Source organism: Emydura macquarii, unplaced genomic scaffold (genome assembly GCF_026122565.2).
Source record: "Emydura macquarii macquarii isolate MOO-44397 ecotype Brisbane River unplaced genomic scaffold, CSIRO-AGI_Emac_v2 contig_1477, whole genome shotgun sequence".
In the NCBI taxonomy this organism is placed as follows: Eukaryota; Metazoa; Chordata; order Testudines; family Chelidae; genus Emydura; species Emydura macquarii.
In genome coordinates, this window is record NW_027131614.1 from 977,646 (window position 1) to 998,822 (window position 21,177).

The 21,177-nt window shown below is 40.3% G+C and overlaps 1 protein-coding gene across 1 annotated transcript in view; it reads right to left on the reverse strand.

The window, feature by feature from the left end:
* CNBD1 (cyclic nucleotide binding domain containing 1) overlaps positions 1 to 21,177 on the reverse strand; it is a 164,040-nt gene that overhangs the window by 128,480 nt on the left and 14,383 nt on the right. Inside the window, exon 3 of the mRNA XM_067553512.1 lies at positions 15,285 to 15,412. Coding sequence (XP_067409613.1) covers positions 15,285 to 15,412 — 128 coding nt within the window. The remainder of the gene's footprint in view (positions 1 to 15,284; positions 15,413 to 21,177) is intronic.

Here is a 21,177-nt window from a genome sequence, read left to right on the forward strand (position 1 = left end):
CCAATATTTCCCTTCCCTTCCTTTTCCCATGTGCATCCTAGCAAGTCTGTTATTCACATACTAGAGTTAATAAAGTTATTTGGGTTAAGCAGGGAAGACAAAAGCCTTTAGAAAGTCTGCCCAGTGTTTTCATCTGACACTAAGACATCGGGTCACTAGGTATCCAGGAAAACCATTTTGAAATGACCATTGCATTGCTTCACTGAACAATACTTAAAGGTAAGTAATTGTCTCTTCCATGAAATATAGTAATCTACCTTAACCTTTCCAACATTTTAACTTTTGACTAGCAACTACACCTTTTCCTTCAAATTAGTGAGGCCATTAACAAGAAGTGGGATGAAATAGTTAGCCAATCAAATATAAAATGTTAAAAGGTGAAAGTGGAATGCCACGCCACTCTATTTCATAGACTATAACAGACATAATGTTATGAGACATTCTTGTGACAAAAGTTGTGGACACTAAATTAATGTAATCCTCTCACTTCTATCAAGGGTTTTATTTACAGGAAATTGTTTTAGCATTACTGCTCTCTTCAGGGATTTTTTTCAGGGTAAAAGCCCTAAAGGAGGCAGTCATGCTGAAACTTTAGAAGAATATGATATCCTTACAATTATGTAAATCATTATTTTTTCTAATGCACTCTTTGAAGTTGTGGCTGATTCAGGGTTTTCTTAAAGAAAAAAAAATCCACATTTGTTGTTTACATCCTATATAACAATAGGGATATGATGTGGGGAAAAAATTACACAGAACCTGCCCGCATCAAGCCTGTGCTTTGATTTGTTCCACTTAAAAAGCATTAAATTCACCAAAACATTTTTAAAAAGAAGGCACTTTGGAAATTCAGTCTTCCACTGTTGTCATTTCCACATAAAGGAGCATAAAATTACTCAGTAACAGTCTGATGAGGACAGGAAGAAAAAGGGGAAAGTTGGTATATTTTAACTGGAAGTTTAAGATTGTAATCTAGATCTTTGCAAATCCTTAAATTGTTCATCTTTTTAAATGGCTGATTTATGTATTTCAGATTCAAAATAGTAATATAATAATTTATATGTCTACAAGACCACCGATAATTTACATGTCTACAAGACCATCACATCTTCCTAATGTACTGATATTTAAAAAACGTCAGATTAAGAATTCAGTCAAAAGTCTACAAAATCAAAAGGTTTGTTACTAACAAGTAGAAAAACCTTTGAGTGAAATTTGTTCAGTTCTTCAAAAGATTTCTAAAACGTCTAACTGGTAAGAAGGCAAAGGATTTGGGCTCTGGCGTTACTCAGACAAGAACTTAACCAGAAAATGAACAACTGAATCTTAGCAGGTTTTAGTGCAAGGTAATTCGCATGGAGCCAAAAATCTGCATGTGAAAACCATTGTTCAAATTAGGAGACTTCTCCATGGCATTTAAGGAAGAATAAAAATTCCTGTCATCCCAAATATGTGAAAGTTTGGCATATGGTTCTGTGTCTCCCTGAATGGAAAGGTGTAAATTAGAGAAATAAATTGAAGAAAGTAAGGACAGAATGGAATGTCATAGGAAATATTTGGAGGCAGTTGATTCACGCACCAACAGTTAGACGCCTGTATGGGGTCATGTATCTCTCTTAGGGCCTGCCTACATGGCAAATTACTGTGTGGCAAGTCAAGGTGTGACTCCACATTGTACAGGCTTGACACAGTAATGTCCAATGCAGACTCTTCTGTAGAATATTGAAAGTCCTGTATTGCAACTTGGCATACGACTTCTTGACAGCATAGTACATCAAGCCATGTTCTAGGATTTCAATGCATTGTAGCAGTGTCCACATGGGATGTTACTGCACAGCAAGCCAGTGCCCTGCAGATTCACACCCTGACTTGCTACACAGTAACTTGCCATGCAGACAAACCCATAAGAGTTATGGGAATAAAGATCTATTTCAATATGACGAACAAGGAATGGTTTGGAAAACTAAGGGGAAAAGGGTTAAAGTGAAACGATGTGTTCTGAAAAATTTGTTTTAAATGTAAACTGACAAATTATTTAGAAATATAGACTGCAGAAATTCAATAGTTCCAGAACATGCCTGTTGTTTGCTTACAATACCATAACCAATCAAACTGGACAGTTCTGAAGATTCAACCCTATTATATCCTGTATGGGTGAAATTCACTTCTGATCATAGCTCTTTTAGACACATTAGTCCCATTTAAGCCCCAAGTTGATGGCTTAAGTGGTACATTGCCCTGGTCCAGGCCCTGCAGACAGGGTTGAATGTCACTGTGTGTGTGTGTGTGCACGCACACGCAACTCCCATTTATATCAATCAAATCTGTGCAGCAGAGGCTTCTCAGAAAAGACAGGTAGGTTTAATTACTATCCTTGGAGTCAGACACAGCATTGAAATCGACACTTGTGAATCATACCTGGTGATGCAAACACATCAGTTTTGCCTGTCCAATTTTTACATGTCATCAACTCCCTCAGGAGTTGCACAGATGGATCAGTGTATGAAACATGGTATGGTATTAGTTACAGTCCATGGGACAGGTTCCAAACTCAGTTACACCAATGTAACACAAGTAACTTATTGACTTTATTACATAACTCTGGATTTACACTGGAGTAACTGAGATCAGAATCAGGCCTAGAATTTGACTCTTAATTGTGAGATTATGCCTCCTAGACTTGCACCCTTTTCATACACAACTCCTCCCTACTACGCAGAAGGGTGGATCTCATCTCCATGGCACCACCTTTCTGGGTCTTCTGACCCTACAGAGGTTTCTCAGTGAACTCCATGGTCTGTGCTGTGATGGTGAAAGGGAGGGGAAGCATGCTGTCCTGCATTTAGCCCTGAGAATATTCGTCAGACGAGATAATGCAAGCCTGGAGCTGTATTCTTTCTACATAGTCTTCCTTGGGGATATCGGGGGCAGCCAAGTCTGAAGGAGTTTGTGTAAGTATAGCTCAAACACAGCCACAATATCTGGAAATTAGCGAGGCCCCACTAGGAGCTGGAGTCAATGCAGAACCACTGGGTTCTGAACAGATAAATCTGGTTGCTATGAAAGCTAAGAGTGAGCTCTGTGTCCTTTCCCAAAGGGAAGTAAACCTCACTCCCTCTCACAAGAGATGAAGTTGCAGATTCCCTTGTGGTGATTTCCTGCCCCCACAGGCTCCAGAGGTTTTTCAGCTAGAGGGGACGGTTTGAGTCTTTTTTATCTAAATTCTCTAGAGCTTATAAGCACAAGACTCCAAGTGCATTTTTACAATGTTATGCTCCTTGATTTAAATAAACAATTTAAATTAAACAAATTAAATAAACAAGCTGACCCTGAAAACAAGAATTGACCCATTCCCTTACTCTGAGCTCAAAAAGGAACCAATAGCTTTACTGAGATTCAAAAGAATTTGACTCCCTTTTGTTGAGGGTTTTTTTAATTATTATTTTATTTTTAAATTCTGCCTCTGCTCTTCCTGGCTCTGGCCAAAAACAAACAAAAAAAAAAAACAGCATTTGAGAAGAAAGGTTATTCTCACAGTACTTCAGACCCAGTCAAAAATCAGGAAATACTGGAAATCCCAACAGCCTAGTCTTATAAGATTTCCAACCAGACTTCCAAACGAAAGAGCTTTGGATAATGCTGAATGGGCTTCATAACCTTAAAAGGTTCACTCAGGACTAACGGTAACTTCTGTATGTTTATTTAGCTCTTTAGTTTCACCACTTGTGCAGTCTATTCTTTTATAAAGTGCTATATTTCTTTGGAAGATGACAGTCTGAGAGTTGCACATCAACCTATTTGCAAAAAGAACTGTAAGACTAAATAAAATGTACTTAATATAATACAAACAAAAGATCTGACCCTGCAAGATGCAGAGTATCCTCAGCTCCCATTTACTTTGAGGAAGCTCAGCAGCTACTAGGAGGCATTGAGCAGCTCAGAGGATAAAGTCACAAAATAAACTTAAGACTGCATATACACCTGTATAACCATCCAGCGAACAATGAAATAAAAAAGCAACAGTGATTGAGATTACAGGTGCTAAATTTTGACATGAGACTCTTTTTAGTATGATTTTAATAGTATTAATTAAATGCGTATGTCATTTATCAGTTTTCATATTTTAATTCTGCTGTTTTCCTCATTTACTATATGCCTGCCATAACTAGTAGAATTATCCCTAATGGCGATAGCAAGATAGTTTTGAAACCTGATACCCAACTCTCAAAGCCTAAAATGATAGTAATGCAGATAAGGTAAAATGAGGGAAGTTAGCAATTTATAAGATGGAAATTCCACTTATAGCTTGAATAGTGTAACATGGCTATCTTTAAAAGTGTTATATTAATATTCCTAAAAGTGCTTGATTTTCAAATCCAATTTTTCCTCAAGCCTCCAGCAAATAAAATACTAATCTAGCATTTGCTAATGAAATACTAGTTGCCAAAATACACATAGAAAGTCCTGGAACGTGAAGTAACCAATTGCTAGGCTTTGAGTTAGGGCTTGTTTAAACTGGATTTTAATGCACCAGTGCTGCATTGGTGCAAACCTCTAGTCTGGGCCCAGTACACGTTATTAAACCAGGGTAACCCCTGTCAGGGTGCAGGTTGCTTTTTATGCTGGTACAGTACATCTACACTTGTGGTATATCTATACTGTAATTACAGGGTGTGATTACAGCTCAAGTCCAAGCTAGTTGTCATCCAACGAGCTTGGGTTCTGGGGCAATGAGATTTAGTGAAGAATGAATAAACCCACCCAATATCCTGGGCAATTACATGTGGAGTTAGCCATACTGAAGCTCGCGCTGCTGTGGCTTAACTGCTCCAGGAAACCAAGCTAGCTCAGGTATGTCTACTCAAGCTACCACCCTGTGATATAGGACATAAAATTAATAAAAATGAAAAACCAGTATTCCCTCCTAAAAGAATTTTCTAAATCCATTCTGTATAATTTCTGGTGAATCCTCTGCAACAGTTAAAGAAATTTTCCACTGGGAAACTCTATAGCAGGGTTATCGTAAATCACACAGTCAGCAGACAATGAGTGATTTAATTTGTCCGTATGCCTAATAGCGGACTAGGTGCAATTTAATATAACATGCTTCACATCCTACAGTGTCTTGTAACCTAAACACAAAGCAGGAGATTTCCAAAGGCAAAAATTGGTGCAAAGATCCCAATGCCCATTGACTTTCAATGGAAGTATAGCACCTAACTATCTTTTGAAAGTTCCCCCCAGAATGCAATACACTGCTACTGTATTTTTCATGAAAAATTCAAGAATACTATGAAATTGCAATGATGAGGGCCAAGATTTTTAATTAATTAGTGATTTTGAGCGCCCAACTTGTGTCATCTTAAAAGCGGCCTTATTTTCAGAAAGAAAGGGGCACCCACCCTCTGTAAATTAGGCACTTTTGACAATCTTGCCAAAATGGCAGGAAAATATGGATATTTTGGTTTTGTTTTTCAGAATATTCAACAAGTGAACTAGCTGTGCAGCCTTAAAAAAAAGTGTTCAGCTTGTCTGTTCTGTAAGTACTTTTGTGTCTCACTTAAAAAAAATAAATAAATAAAAACACATTTCCCTATTTTCATTGTTATTGTTTAACATGGAAAAATTGTAGTGAAGTGGTCATCAACAGGTTAACTGGGTTACTCAGAGTATTATGGGTTGGAGCCATGCTCCAACGGTTTTATCTAGTATCAGACAGGGGATGCCATAATGGAAAGCATGCTGTTCTGACCGTGCCGGAATAATCTTGCGAGTTCATGCCACTGGGGACAGTACAGCACACCTTACAAAATGGCACCCCATGTGCTGCATGACATGGCATGCACCATGCGTGCGAGGTCACATCATCAAGGGCAAGCCCACACCATTCCTGAAAGAACCCATGTCCGGTATTCTAAGAATGTACGAGTGGCCACCTTAACAAAATTGATGATGAAGAAAAACATAAGAATGGCAATTTATGGGAAAATTGAAAGTTTACAGCCAAAAATTAGGATTGGCAGCTATATAGTAAAAAATTGGGCCACTATTTTCTTGCAAATGAGATTATATATAAGGACAAATAGAAAGCAATTTTTCTCAGAGTCTGTGTCAGTAAAACCTATTCCCTTTAAGGAGTTTATTACAACCTCAGAAATCAGGAGATAAAAGTCTAGAAGACCTGCAAAAGATCTGAACTGAGAACTTTCACCAAAGCCAAACATCACTGTGGAATTTTTTAAGTAGGAGTATGCGGCGGCAAGGTGAAAGTGTACCTGTGTACGTGGCAGTGCTAAAAAGATAGACAGAATTTTGTTCATTTGGAAATGTCCTAGAGGGGATGCTGCAGGTTACATTTGTTTGTTGTATTAGTAATAATGAGAGAATTCTAAGAGAATTGCTGGAAGAGAGGAACTTAACCATGCCCAACCCAGTATAATTAGCAACAGGAACGGAAGCACCAGTATAAACCTTAAAAAGATATGCACATAGAATGCAGAGCAAATGAAACGGCCTCAAACAAGATGCAAAACAATCAGAAAGGGACCCAAGCTCATGAGAGGTGTTTCACTGTGGAGGAGCTCATTTTGCATTAGTTGTAAATTCAAAACAGCCCAGTGCCATAAATGCTTCAAGAGTGGACATGCAAATGCAAAGAGGACTATCAGCCTACGAGGGTAGACCCCAGAAGCCCAGAGGAAAAGAAGAGGGCTTTTTACCTTGAGGGGGAGGAAGACACAGGATGAAGAATACACTGTGTACTGTCCAAAAGGGAAGAAAATGGGACCTTATGAGGGTAATGGTAGAGTTAAACAATCAGTCAGTACAAACGGAAACAGATACCAGGGTTTCAGCTACTGTGATCAATGAATATACATCTCAGCAATGCAGAGACAGAACTGAGCCCATTAATGAATAGAGGTCACTGTATACCTACACTAGAGAACTTGTCCAAGTGGTAGGTTCTGTGCTTGTACCTGTACGATTTAAAAGCCAAAAGGAAGAGTTACCAGGTTTGTCCAGGTACAAAAGCAAAATCGACTAATCAACCGACCATAGTGGCTTCACGCTCTGAACCCTCTCCCTCTTAGAGCGCACTGGAGCTTCTGGATCTGATCTGCATTTGGGGAAAGGAGGCTGTGCAGTCCCAGCTCTGCTCCAGCCAAAGGAACTTCGATACATGCAGTCAAATTTCTTGTTTAATGGCAGAGAAGTCGGGGACAAGAAGGCTGGGTTGGAGGATGATACAGAGCAGAGAACCTGTTGTTTGGTGACATGGGGAGCAAAGACCTCTTCTCAACCCTGGTGGGTTTGAGCCAGTCCTAACCCTCCAGCTCTGGAAGGCAGGATGCAGAAGTGGGGAGTTCAAGTAAGTAATTTTTTGAGCTTATGCTGCTTTGTTACATAATGTACAGCTGTCCTTTGCTTTGTTACATTATACAGCTGGTTGAAAGGATAGAAATGCACAACAGAAACTGCATTTGCATGTGCTTCCCATTCTCGTGGGCAGCTAGGCAGCATGGTGGAAGAGTGTGTTAATGCACAAATTTCAAGGGAATCTTCCAGAGAGTTCTCTAGGAAACTTTCCTGGAGGTACTCGCCAATCCTCTGCCAGAGATTCCTCAGTAAAGCTTCTTTGTTTCTTCCCCCATTGTAGGAAACTTTCCCATGCCCATTGCCAATCGCTTGTGCAGGGACCAAAGCATCACACAGGCAAGCAGCATAGGAACCCAGTTTGAAGCTGCATGCATGAAGGAGATGCACTCTAGCATCACTGCTAACTTTCAAGAGTGAGATATTGGCTTCTATAGCCCCACCTGTGGAAAATTGTGGCACAATTTGAAATTTTGTCCCCACATACCTGCATCAATCACCCAGAACCTTTCCCCAGCTTGAGTGCCCCCTCCCTCTGGGCTCAACTCACCATGCCCTGATTGATTGTTGAGCTGTGTGCTTGCCAGGGGATAGTGAGAAAGAGGTGAATTTTATAGTAATGCATCAATGCTATTATTGCACTCACAATAATGCTTTCGTTCACTGTTTATTATGCTTCTGCAGATGGCCCCTTGAGGGGAAACCCCTCCACACCTGCTGATTGCCTGTGGCTGATCAGAAAACTACCACAGCAAAGCAAAGAGGAGATGTTCCAAGAATTCCTCCAGTCCTCTGTGGTCGGGGGGAGGGAAGGGCATGGAAACACACAGTCTGAAAATCAGACAATTGATAGGCAGGAGAGGAGGGAAAACCAGGAGCAAGTGATAGCAGGTCACAAGCGCATGATAACAGCCATGGAGAAGAAAATGGAGATGCCAAAGTCACTAATAACACTGCAGACTGAATTCATGCATGCTCGTCCCCCCCTTGCAGCCAATACATAATTTTTTTCCATGCCCTCCCCAAACTCCACCCACACATTTCTACCAAACTCCCGGCCCATCTTGGTATCCCATACATTCCACCTCTTCAGAAAGCTTCCAGAATGATAGCTGGACTTAAACTCAGCTGTCATAGCTCACGCTGCCCCCTCCTCTGCAGCCCAGCTTTTTGTGTGTGTTGTGAATAATCATTCTTTAATAACTAAAGACCTACTCAGTGAAGAATAAGCAATTTTGACTGGTCTCTTGCACACAGTGGTTGCAGCTCACATTGATACACAGTGCAAGCTAGATAACAGTCATAGCATGGCACGGGAAGATGAAATTTCACAATATTGCACTTTAAGTGGTAGCTGAGTAATAGCTCCTGGAGAGTGAGAGTAGAAGTATAGTAAGATTATCTCCTATCATAGAAATGTAATTAATGAAATCTGGCTGCTTTCAGTCAATGATTGTTTTTACTTTCTCCTGTACCACATTTAGATTGTGTGGCTTTTCTGTTAAAAGTAGTTACCAGAATGTAATTATTGGTTCAACATTTTTTATGCATTATTATTTTCCCTGTGATGTTTAGTAATTGGAATCATAGAATATTAGGGTTGGAAGGGACATGAGGAGATCATCTAGTCCAACCCGCTGCTCAAAGCGGCACCAACCCCAGCTAAATCATCCCAGCCAGGCCTTTGTCAAGCCGGGCCTTAAAATCCTCTAAGTATGGAGATTCCATGACCTTCCAAGGTAACCCATTCCAGGGCTTTACCACCCTACTAGTGAAAAAGTTTTTCCTAATATGCAACCTAGACACCCCCCCCCCCACTGCAACTTGAGACCATTGCTCCTTGTTCTTTCATCTGCAACCACAGAGAACAGCCAAGCTCCATCCTTTCTGAAATTCCCCCCACCCTTTTCAGGTAGTTGAAAGATGCTATCCAATCCCCCTCACTCTTCTCTTCTGCAGACTAAACAAGCCTCATTCCCTCAGCCTTTCCTCATAAGTCATGTGCTCCAGCCCTCTAATCATTTTTCTAGCCCTCTGCTGGACTCTCTCCAAGCTGTCTATATCCTTCCTGTAGTGGGGGGCCCAAAACTGGACACAATACTCCAAATGTGGCCTCATCAATGACAAATAGAGGGGAATAATCACTTCCCTCGATCTGCTGGCAATGCTCCTACTAATGCAGCCCAGTATGCCGTTAGCCTTCTTGGCTAACAGCCTACTGGGCTAAGGGCAATTGATTTTTTTTTTCTTGTTTTGACCATTGCTTTTGGAATGCTTTTTAGATGACTGATATTAAATCTACTATTCTCTAAAATGAAATCCTTGACTCTGCAAGTTGTTGTGTTCCCACTGACCCCTGCACACACCAACAGCTCCACTGACTTCAATGAAATGTTGAATAGGGCTCTGCTCATGCACAACAACTTGCATGACCGGGGCCAAATTTTTCCATGTTCCTGGTCAGTTATTTCAAATATTGTCCTCTTCTGCCATTGCTTTAATTGTCATTACCGGTCCAATATCCAGCAATGATCTGGTTTATCGGAGAGAGCAAAGCGGATTCCTCATTGGCATCAGTGGAAGCTGAGTGCAGAGAATGACAGACAGTATACAACCTATATCACCTGTAGCTATTGGCTGTTCAACACACCAAACCCCCAGGGTGTCACTAATGTGGCAGGTGTACGACAACTTAAAGGCAAGCACTATAGGAGTTTCAGCAGCTGGGCCTTGGAGATGCCAGCCTTTGTGGGTCCCAATAACCACTTAAACACATGGCTAAATGTAAGGATATTTTAGTAGGGCTGGCAGGAGAAGGAAGGGTTGCAAATACCCTAGGTAGAGAGGCTTACAGTAATTTCTGTTTGGGTTCCAGGGGCAGTCTAATTAAGAGTCAGAGCTCTTCAGGACTAGTGCTTGGGATGCCATCTCCAATGCACCAAGCAAATAGGGGCTTTCAGGTTTCCAGGCCCGGGTCAGTTAGTCTCTCACTGAGGTCCCTCTACACTGGATCCCTGCCCAGCTGTAGCTGCTCCCCTGTAAGCTGCACGCAGACCTGCACCCAACAGTAAAGTCTGATAGTCACAGCTTGTTCCACACACAGATCTGTCCACAGTTCCTGGAGATTCTGCTCAGAATTCAGCTTCTCTCCAGCTCCCTGTTGGCCATGCTTCAGCTTCCCTGCAGCTCCTGGCTAGCCATGTGGTCACCACTCGTTCACAGAGCCAGGCTACTCCTGGTTCAGGACCTTTCCTCTTCCCTGGCCAGAAAGAAGAGGACGTGCTGTGGACGTGCTGAGGACGTGTTGATGTAGTCCTCTGTTTAGCAGATCCATCATATATCACAGCTAAATATTTAAAACTGTTTCCCAGATAAGCGTATGAAAACTGCAAAATTAGGGCAAGAATAAATATGCAGGCATTTGTGCATGAATGTTGATACACATGCCATTTTCAGATGCACATTTTTAACTAGAATAAGAATGATCTTACATAGAATTAGGAGTATGGGTTGATCTCTCCTTGTGATCGTTCATTTGCAGTTTTTAATGGAAAACTGTGGGGGCAGTTTCCATTGCGTTTGTGCAGTTTTAGAATTACAGTATCGACTACATAAGTATTAACATTATATAGACAGACAGACAGACAGACACACACACACACACACACACGCACACAGAAGGGGTTTGGATTACAAAGAGGAGGAGTTTGATTATAGAACATTATGCTACAGGCAGTAATTTTTAAGAACACACATTTCTTTTACAGCTCAGGAGATGGAACACCTTTCCAAAGATACAAATCTGTTGAACAGATGCTGCTGGATTTTTCAGACTCAGGAACTCATTTTCATTTCCTTGAAACTTTTCAATTAAAAAAAATTTTGGGTGGAAAATTGGGGAATTGGATAAGAAAGAAACCAGGATAGTGGCTAGCCTAAATTCCAGTCCATTTAGAGAAGATGTTTGAAAGAGTTCTGGGCCAGATTTCCACGTGCTCAGCATTCACAATGGATGCCAGCTTCTCAAGCTACCGTATAGGCCCTTATTTAGAAATGCTCAGCACCTAGCAGCTCTTATTTTAACATTTATGGTCAGTCTTTCAAGAGCTCAACATGGTGAGCTCTTCTGAGAACCTAGCCACTTGTTTTGTTCTTAGAAGGAATTGAGTACTTTTGAAAATCTGGCCCTGAAAGTGGGTGCTGACCACTTTTGAAATCTCACCTCTAGTGCCTTGTATAGTAGGATGAGGACTTTGAAGTCCAGTCTGAAGTGAATGGAGAGCCAGTAGAATTCTCAGTGCCAGATTAAAGAATTTTGGAGTCCTGTGCAATATGGAAGTTGCCCCCTCCCCACCATTTTCATTGAAATTTACTGACTGCCTCCACCACCACCCCATCACGAAGGAGGGGCATGCCAGGCCGAGCCTGAGTAGTACTGCAACCCCAGGAGCCAGGCTGCAACACCACTCACCCAAATTTGGCCTGACCACCCCTCTGTTGTGCAGGGGGCAGCTAGGCCAAATTTAAGTGACTGGCATTACAACCTGGTGTGCAAGGTCACAGCACCACTCAAGTTTGGCCTGACACAACACTAATTCCCCATATCCAGTGGCTGGAGGCTCCCGTGGGATGGTGGCTCTGTGCAAATGGTTAATCTGGATCAGAGTTTACAAATCTTGTTTGCATCATTCTTTGAGGCTGATAAGGCATGCTCTGCATTCTGTCCAAGCTCCATCCTTTTTTGTGGTCTTTGCAACCAAACCCAGGTAGAGCAACTTACAAAAGTCAGAGTCATAGTGTTTAAGGCCAGACAAAACCACTAGATTATCTAGTTTGACCTCCTATGTATCACAGACCACCATCACCACCCAGCACTCACATACTAAACCCAGCAAACTGAAATGAGACCAGCATTATAGTCCACAGGAGACTCGACTATTATGTGCCACAGGCAGAGAACAGGAGAGGCCGAGATGCACCAGTGCTGAAGGCCCCTGCAATGGCAGGGAAATGATTAACAGAGATGTACCCAGATAATCGTGCAGAAGTGACCCGCACCCACACGCTGCAGAGGAAGGCCAAAAAAAAAAAAAAAACAACAACAACCCTAAGGTCACTGACAATCTGACCTGGGAGAAAATTCCTTCCCAGCTCCTCATAGGGTGATCAGTGAGACTCTGAGCATATGAGCAAGTACCAGCCAATCAAGCACCTGAGAAAGAGAGAGAGAAATCTTGGTGCCACCTCAGCACGCTGGCCAACCCGGCTAATATCTGATCTCCAGCAATGGCCATCCCTGATGCTCCAAAGAAAGAAGACAAAAAAAATCTCCCCAAGAATACACTGGGGAGAATGCTTTCCTGACGCCTGCTGGTGGCCATCTGAAACCCTGAAGCACTCGCTTAAGAAACAGAAGACATAAAACAAACTTCAATGTTTGGGGTTAAAAATTCAGGCACAATTGAGAAAAATCATCATTAACATTTTTAAAAATTCTCAGACCACTACAATGCCAAATGAGAGTTCCTAACCTAACTACAGCTGGGAGGCATACAAAGAGATATTAACTCTGGAGAGTGATTCCACACCCATTAACAAGTAGCAAAAACAGAAACTGAGGGGGGGAAAAAACCCCTCTCCCCCTATGTCATGACAAGTGGGAGTGAAGGTGCATAACCTTGGGCAAGATGGTTTGCTTTTAATTGTTAATATGGATCCAAAAAGGGGATATGTGGAGGCACATTTAAAAAGAGAAACACTATTTTAACGCTTGAGAATAAACTTTTAAAAATGATTTGAATTTTGATTTGAGAGAGCTCTGGTAAGTGATGCATCATTTTTGAAAACTATGGAGTTAACAGATTGTTCTTTTACCAGCTGAAACCTGGGTTCAAATGTCTTAATTGACAATAAATTTAGCCCCTATACGATATTTGCAATATCACAAAACCATAACACAACAGAGCGTTTGGGGAAGTTTGCAAAGGACTAATGCTTTTCTCCGTCAATGCCACTAGTAATTGCTTACTTTCCTCAGGAGTAGCTATTCAATGCATAGGAATTCACTAGTTTGGAAATTACAGAACTCATTAACTAAAAAGATATTAGTTCATTTGATATCTTAGAGATTTTCATTTTCATTTCTAATTTGCACTTGAAGGCATTTTCAATCTCATTACATTATTTAGCATTGTAATAGTGAATCATGGCAAAATACTCTTGAGATATTGAAAACAATCACATTTAAATTAATTATTCCCTAATGACAGATTTTCCACATATTTTGAATGGGGGAAGAACTTTCTTTTTCCCAAAAGCCATGAATAAAATTCTTAGCCCTGAGCTTTCAATAAAGAATCTGAAATAATCATATGACCAAAATAAAAACAGCTTATGGACAGTAATAAAAATATCCTGTAAGGAACTGCTAGCGATGCTTGAGCTATATACAGTGTCTAGTGTCTAAGAAATTCCCTTTTGGTATAAACACAGGAAAAGTCATCTGTATAGTCACTACACAGCGTTATAGACAAGACAACATGTTGTACAAAGACTTAGGAAAAGGCAGGGCTATGGCTTTTCTGCAATACCTTTGCTCTAGGAAAGCATTATTTAGTGGCAGATAAAAATTATGCATCATATGATCAATTCTCAGGTGTGAGAATACTCTTTATCATGAAAAGACAAGCATATTTTATTGTGGGATATCATTAATTGGGACATTCCACAACAAGAGGTGGAGGGTAAAATGTCACATGTTTTGAAACTTTAAGTCCTGTCCTTAAAAAAGAACAAAGTAGTGCTGGACAAGGTTTGAGCCAAGAGCCCTCGCAATAGTGCATGGCACTATGGCTCAACGCAAGCCGGAGGTGATGTTAGGTATACATTGTTGATCCTCTGTAAATAAGCAGTGTGCAACCCTGTTAGGATATACTGCTAGTCACATCATGTAGTCTATTCAGCTGGGGTCCCGGCCAAGACTCCTACAATGTAGAGTGTTTTCCATTGACGGTGTGGTGTCTCAGCCAGTGTAGAAACCAACCAGCCCAGAGACCTTCTTTTCGTACCCGCTTAAGTGATAAGTGGCATGGATGCACAGGAGGTGCATTGCAGGAATGGTTCTCTGGACTCTCTACAATGCTATGCAACACCAGACAAAGTTCAGCTCAAAATATGCATATTTTAATATATTTTATACACACACACACACACACACACACACACACACTTATCTCCACACACAAAAAATCTATGTTAAAAGAATGTTAAGTTTGCAAATTTCAGCGCTCAAATGTTAGGAAATGCCAGTACTAACATTGCCGCTATAACCTTAATTTGACCCTCTTGTGCATATGCATTTAGGATATGGTCTTTAATTACATGATCATATGTTATTTTCCCACCATCATTCAATGAGCATGTAGTTAGTCGAGATTTTTTTTTATCCTCTTTATTAAACATGTGTTCCCAGGCCTTATTTACCACACACCATTCAAATCCTACCTGGAATACAACATTATAATTTACCCTTGGGCATTACTAGGGTGCTTTCACCACAAAATAGGAGTGCTTGAAAAGCATTAATGAATTTATTTTCACAACACCTGGTGAAATTACGTGGTGATATTATTCCCATTTTACAGATGGGGACATGGGCACAGAGAGATTATAGTCAAAATTGTCAGAAGTGCCCACTAATTATGGGTGCACAATAGAGACACGTAGGGTCTGATTTTCCACAGTATTTAGCATTATGATGTTCAAAGCAGAGCACTAACCAACTTTAATTGCAATCATGAGTGCCCAGCATATCTGCAAGTCTGGTCCCAGATGTCTCACATTGAGTATCCAGAAAATGAGGAACACACACTTAGTGCCCAAGTGTAAACATTTTGGTTAACGTGACTTACCCAGCATCACACAAGAACTCTGTGGCAGACACAGGGACAGAATCCAATTTCCCAAGGTTGCAGTCAAGTTCTTTAACAATCTGACATTCAGAGGCAATCCTGCGCTCACAGAATACTAACTCTACCCACTATATGAAAACAAAACCTATAGATGTACTACACCCAATCAACATAGCCCAGACCCTTTCCCCCTGCCCAACTCTTAAATCTTTTCCAACTTTTCCAAAATGTAAATCACACAGTTCAAATAAGTGTTATCACTGATAACTGTACACAACCTGTAGTGCTTTTGCTGGCACTTGCTGACCCAAAAGCCAACCATAACAATGGAATGTGGTATTTCAGTATTAGATGGAAAATGAACATTTGAATATACTGCCAGTAAATTAACCTTTATTCTCCATGTCTGATCTCAGGGCTAGAATTTGTCTCTCTTATCCTGTTACGATCTATCAACATGTTTCAGAGGTTCACTTATTCCCTCAATCTTTAATTTCTCTTTCTTAGGAATCTGACATAAGGGAAGGGAAAAATGATGAAAAAAGCTTATTCATCATTAACAAAAAATTATGGGCTAAGTGTAACATTTACAGGATGCAAGAAGTTTATTGGACAGGGGTTAAAATACATACCCATAAGAATATACTATAAAGCAAAACCACTATTGGACAGTCAAACAACTTTCAGCATACCTTTCTGCCTTCAACTCACTCAAGAGCCAATAGTGCTTGAGCAAAAGATGTGTTAGAACCTAGATAGCTCAGTTACCTTAGAAATGCCCTGCTGAAAGCTATACCAACATTATGGCACCCAGCTGAACACTGTTACCTCACAATGGGATGAGGTATCATAACCCACTTGTGAGTACATTTGTGAAAATATTTCACTTTCACAATCTGTCATGTATTTTCTCACTACAGTCAGAACAATCTAGTGTTTTCCATACTACTTAATGACTAAATAGAATAACAGTATTTAAAGTAATTTTTAGCAACCCATTTAATTCACATTTCTATTTGCCTAATACATATAGATATGGGGTGAGGAGTGTATGTGTGACAGACAGAGACAGATGCCTTTGTTTTAGGCTTGAAAGTTTCTGAGATAATGAAAAAAAACTCTCTGACAGAAAAAAAAAGAATTAAGAACTTAATCAGTTCATTAACTGAGTATATTCATAGCAGATTCTACAAAGACAAATTAAGAAGGCTCTTTTAGCCAGAAGTTGTCTGTTAAAATCAGCTTTAATGATAAGCAAAATTAGATTCCCTTTGTGGCTGGTTTGCACCCAACTGCATCCAACTATAAAAGAGCTATCAAAGAAATCTGCCCATTAGTTATAAATCCAGAATGACTTTAGAAAGTGATCCTTCCAGCTTCATTATTATCTCTCCAATAACGTCCTACTCTCCACAGGTTGTGGGTGAATGCTGCACTGTTATCAGTCAGGGCCCTCTCAGCTTTGTAATTTAAATAAATGCCCATCAGGTACTCATTTCAGAGAAACTAATGCTCTCTGAAGAAAGAACATTAGAGTCTGAAAAAAGAAAAATCTATAGACAAATCTCATTTGCAGGCCTACCCTGTCTCCAGTATGCAAGTGACACATATTTTTTCAAAATGTTGTCTTGGAGGTAGGGATGTGACAAATATTCCAAATTGGATTCAATCTGCACATGAATCCAGTCTCCATGAGGCTATTCAGATTCACTTGATAGTTATGCCTGAAAATGTTTGGCAATTAAATAGTGCTTGACTATCGCTTGTTGCCACGTGAAGGCATATGCCCAGTAAAGTATGGGTCTCAATTTGTCACTCAAATTTTAAAAGCAGCCAATCTCTCCCAATCTGATGAAGCATTGCTATTTTAAAACCTCTGGGGCAAGAATAAATGAGAAAAAGGAAGAACGTTGTAATGGGACTCTCTCAATGCATCAAAGAAACCCTGCTAATGCTGACATAGGTTTTGTAAAATGGAAATTTCGTGACAGAATGCTGTGGTTAACCACTACTAATATAAAAGCAGATTGAAATCAGGCACTTAGCATCTTGTAAAAGTACTTCATTAATAGTGTGGACACAAGGTCTCACTCCTTTTGTAATCATTAAAACCTGTGTAAAGTACATTTAAAATGCAGCCACTAGTGTGAGTGGAAAATTCTGATTTGGGATGGTTTTGCATCCCCTGTGTAGACTTCCATTTTCAACTGGCCATAAAACTATTCCCACCTCTTCTCAGACAATGACCTACTGTGATCCCTCCATCCCATCCAGGTTAGACTACTCCCAATTCTTTCAACCTACCCCTGTACCCAAATGCTACAAAAAGAATGAAGTTTGTAAAAGATGCAGCAGTACACATCAAATGCAACACAGGCCCACATTTGTATATCACACCTATGCTTCCTCAACTTTACCAGCTCACCATTTGGTTTAGAATAGAATTCTAATCCCTGTTCTTAATCTATCAAGATATTAATGGAGTAGAATCTAGCTACATCACTGCATGCCTACATTGCAAAGAAAAAAAGAAAACCAGCCCTGAGTCTCAGAGCCTGGGTCAACAAGGCTCAGGCTGTGGGACTAAAAGTCATAGCATAGACATTTGGACTCAGGCTGGAGCCCGTACTCTGGAACCCTGCAAGAAGGAACATCTACATTGCAATATTTAGCCCTGTATCCTGAGCCCCACAAGCTTGAGTCAGCTGATGCAGGCCAGCTGTGTCCATGCCGTGGGTTTTTTGTTGCAGTGTAGATGTACCTTCGAAGACCAGCTCACCCTACAGGACTCTGCAAAACAGCTATGCTCTACATTGGCAATGCAGTTGGAGACTGGAATCAGGTTTAGATCTTCAGGTGCTGAGGGTGAAGATTCTTCATGCAGTATTATCGATAGCTGTAGGAATCCATGCCTGAAAGCATCCAATTAAGCTAAAAACTGACTGTGTTTAGGTCCAGAAGTTCACACCCTTTGAAAAAACTCTTTCCCCAAGAATGGCATCCATAAACAGCACTACCACCATACATATAAACCAAACAAATTCACACATCTCCACTTAGGGAGAAGCCATAGGAATAAAACCACTTTGTTATATTCTCCAGTACATCATAATTCTACTCCAACAGAAAACCAAGAAGATGAGTGCCTTAAAGAGGCCATAAAAAGATAGATTAGATCCTAGAAATGAGTGTAGACTCACAGTCCTACCTTGTGTTTTACACAGCAGAGTTTATTGATAGTTCTATTTAGCAAAATGATGCATGGAGATAGAATTGTTGCTACTAATCTCAAAACAGCCACTTCAGAACCAGAAAATATCAGTGGAAACCTTCCTGTCTGAGAGGCTCTGCCCAGAAAAGCCATACAAGCAGAAATCAGAATGTATATCAATATATATCCTTTTGATATGTTATGAACGGCACTAAAAATTTCCAGCAAACAAGGAAAATAGGGGAGGTGAAAGAGAAAGGTACTGGGGACAGGAGGAGAAGAAAATATTAAACATCAATATGGACATTAACATGAAACGCTTATGTTACAAAGGCCCTTCCAATCTTTTCAGACTAGATCAATATACAACCACAGAATATTGTAATGTTATTGATAAAAGACACATCCTACAAAACAGCAATTTTCAAACAGAAAGGCAGAGAGAAGCAGAAATCAGATAGAATCAGAAGTAATTCAAAATAATGGAACTCAAAAAACACCATGTATCCTTTAAGAGGCTTGGGGACAGATCTTAAATTGACATAGCTTCATTGAAGTAAATGAAGCTATGGCACTTTAATCATCTGGCCCTCTACCTCTAGCTGTGGGTCCCCAATAGTCACTCATCTCTCCCATTAAAGCAGTGAGCAGGATTCCTTGTACGTATCTATCAAGGAGCACAAAGGGAGAGGGATCAATCTTCTTCCCACTGCACTAATCCATAAAACACAACAGTGCTAAAGAAAATCAGACAAATTTTCACTAACTAAAGCTACCAGCATGTTCTTATGCCAAAAGAGAGCATGAATTCTAAGACAAAGTGTGATGCTCATCACTCCTTATAATGAGTGTAAATTATTGCAAGTAAATTAGAGAGAAAGTTCAGACCCTGAAAGTCAATCATCTGCGAATGCCCTTAACTTGCAGGCTCCAGTGATTGACATGATATTTGGCCTTAGAGGCAATAAATATCCCCTCAGTGGTTTCCTCAGAAGTACTAAGAATTCTAGGAGCAGTTTGGCCATGTGTGTTCTTACGCTCAGTCATCACTTGCAAATCCTGAGGACTCCATCCCTGGATGCACTGGTGCATTGTTCACTGTTGCTGTATGTGGAGGCACAAATGGTGGATTTATGCAAACTTCATGCACTGCTCTCCCCTGTCCTGGAGCCTGCTGGGGGCCTTTTACTCCTTCATGTAATTTAGGCCTGCCTCAGGGCTGTACTATTATATGCCAGCTTGGAAAAGCCCCATAAGAATTTTTCACTGGCTGGGGATTTCTGAAGTACCATGTGATCCAGCCTTGCCTCTACAGCAAGAACTGGACAGCAGTAGTGCCAGGGAAAGAGCTGGGTCACACTGGCTCCATGACAGCTGAATATTCCTCCACACCAAAGGAAACCCGCAGCTTCCTATGTAGAGTAGCTTTTACTCTTTTGTACAACCAGAGTGATACAACAAAGCCTTAGACATGTGCAGGAACTGGCCCGGAGCTTCTTTATATTTGCAGAGAAGGAAAAGAAATAATTATTTTGAAGAACAGAGCAAATTCTGCTATGTGTTTTACTGACATGGTATATCAGTCAAATTATAGTTGCCTCTAATTAACACTACCAGAAGATGCAATATTCTATACCTGCAGCTAGAATGGCATTCAAAAGGGCTGAAATCCTTTCCTGCCTTTGAAATAATGGAACATGGGGAAAAATCTTTTCCAATATGATCCTGAGGCCTGAAAGCCCCACTGATCAGTATACAAAAGGTAAAATACCTCAGCATAAACAGAAGATGGCTTTTGGAAAATACAATTTGATCCCTATAACCAAATGACACTTGCAAGCATTGATCACTGTGACTGAATGCCTAATTCACATGACTTTGAAATTCCACCTGGAGTTTAGTACCATATAGTAGAGCAAACTTCACCCCCTGCAACTCAGAGCTGGCTATTAACATTCATTAAGCTCCTTCTCCTTCCTATCAGCAAGCCAATTTTCTCCTCTGAAAGTCAGCTTACACACCATTTCAGAATTCCTCAAACTTTTGGTCTCACGTGTGACTGAAGATACCAATGAGAAAAGATTACCAGTGGTCAAGCACCTTTAATAGAAGTTATAAAGTTCAGAAGCTGCAGGGATGCAATCAGGCTCAGCAAACTGATGACCTCTCTGGCATAGCACAGTTCAAGATGAACTGATTTAAAACAATTTTTTTTAATACTTTTTTTTTAATATTCGTTTTTATAACAAAAAAGCCTCCTTGTAATAGCTTATTTATTTTTTTACTTGAGTTTCCTAAAGAAAAGTTCATTCTCATTCTCTGGTAGCTACAGCAAAAACTTTTATTTTTGAGCAAAAAGTATTGGCTGCTTCTCTACTATGCTAATAGTGCTGTTTGATAGCCTGTACATGACACACTTTAGTTAAATCAAGCCTTGCTTGAACAATGTTTTCTCAGTCTTCATCTGTGTTTTAGTAAAAAGGATGTTCTCTTGTATTTCTAGGCATCATCTTATTCATCAACGTGTGTATATGCAAGCAATATTTGATCAAATTAAACTAAACGACTCTACTGAGCCCATGTTCTGTAGAGGTATGAGCATAAAGCTGGGAGTCTGGAACATGACTTTTATCCTCGCCTTGGCCAACAATCTATCTGGACTGCAGATATTTTAAATCCTGA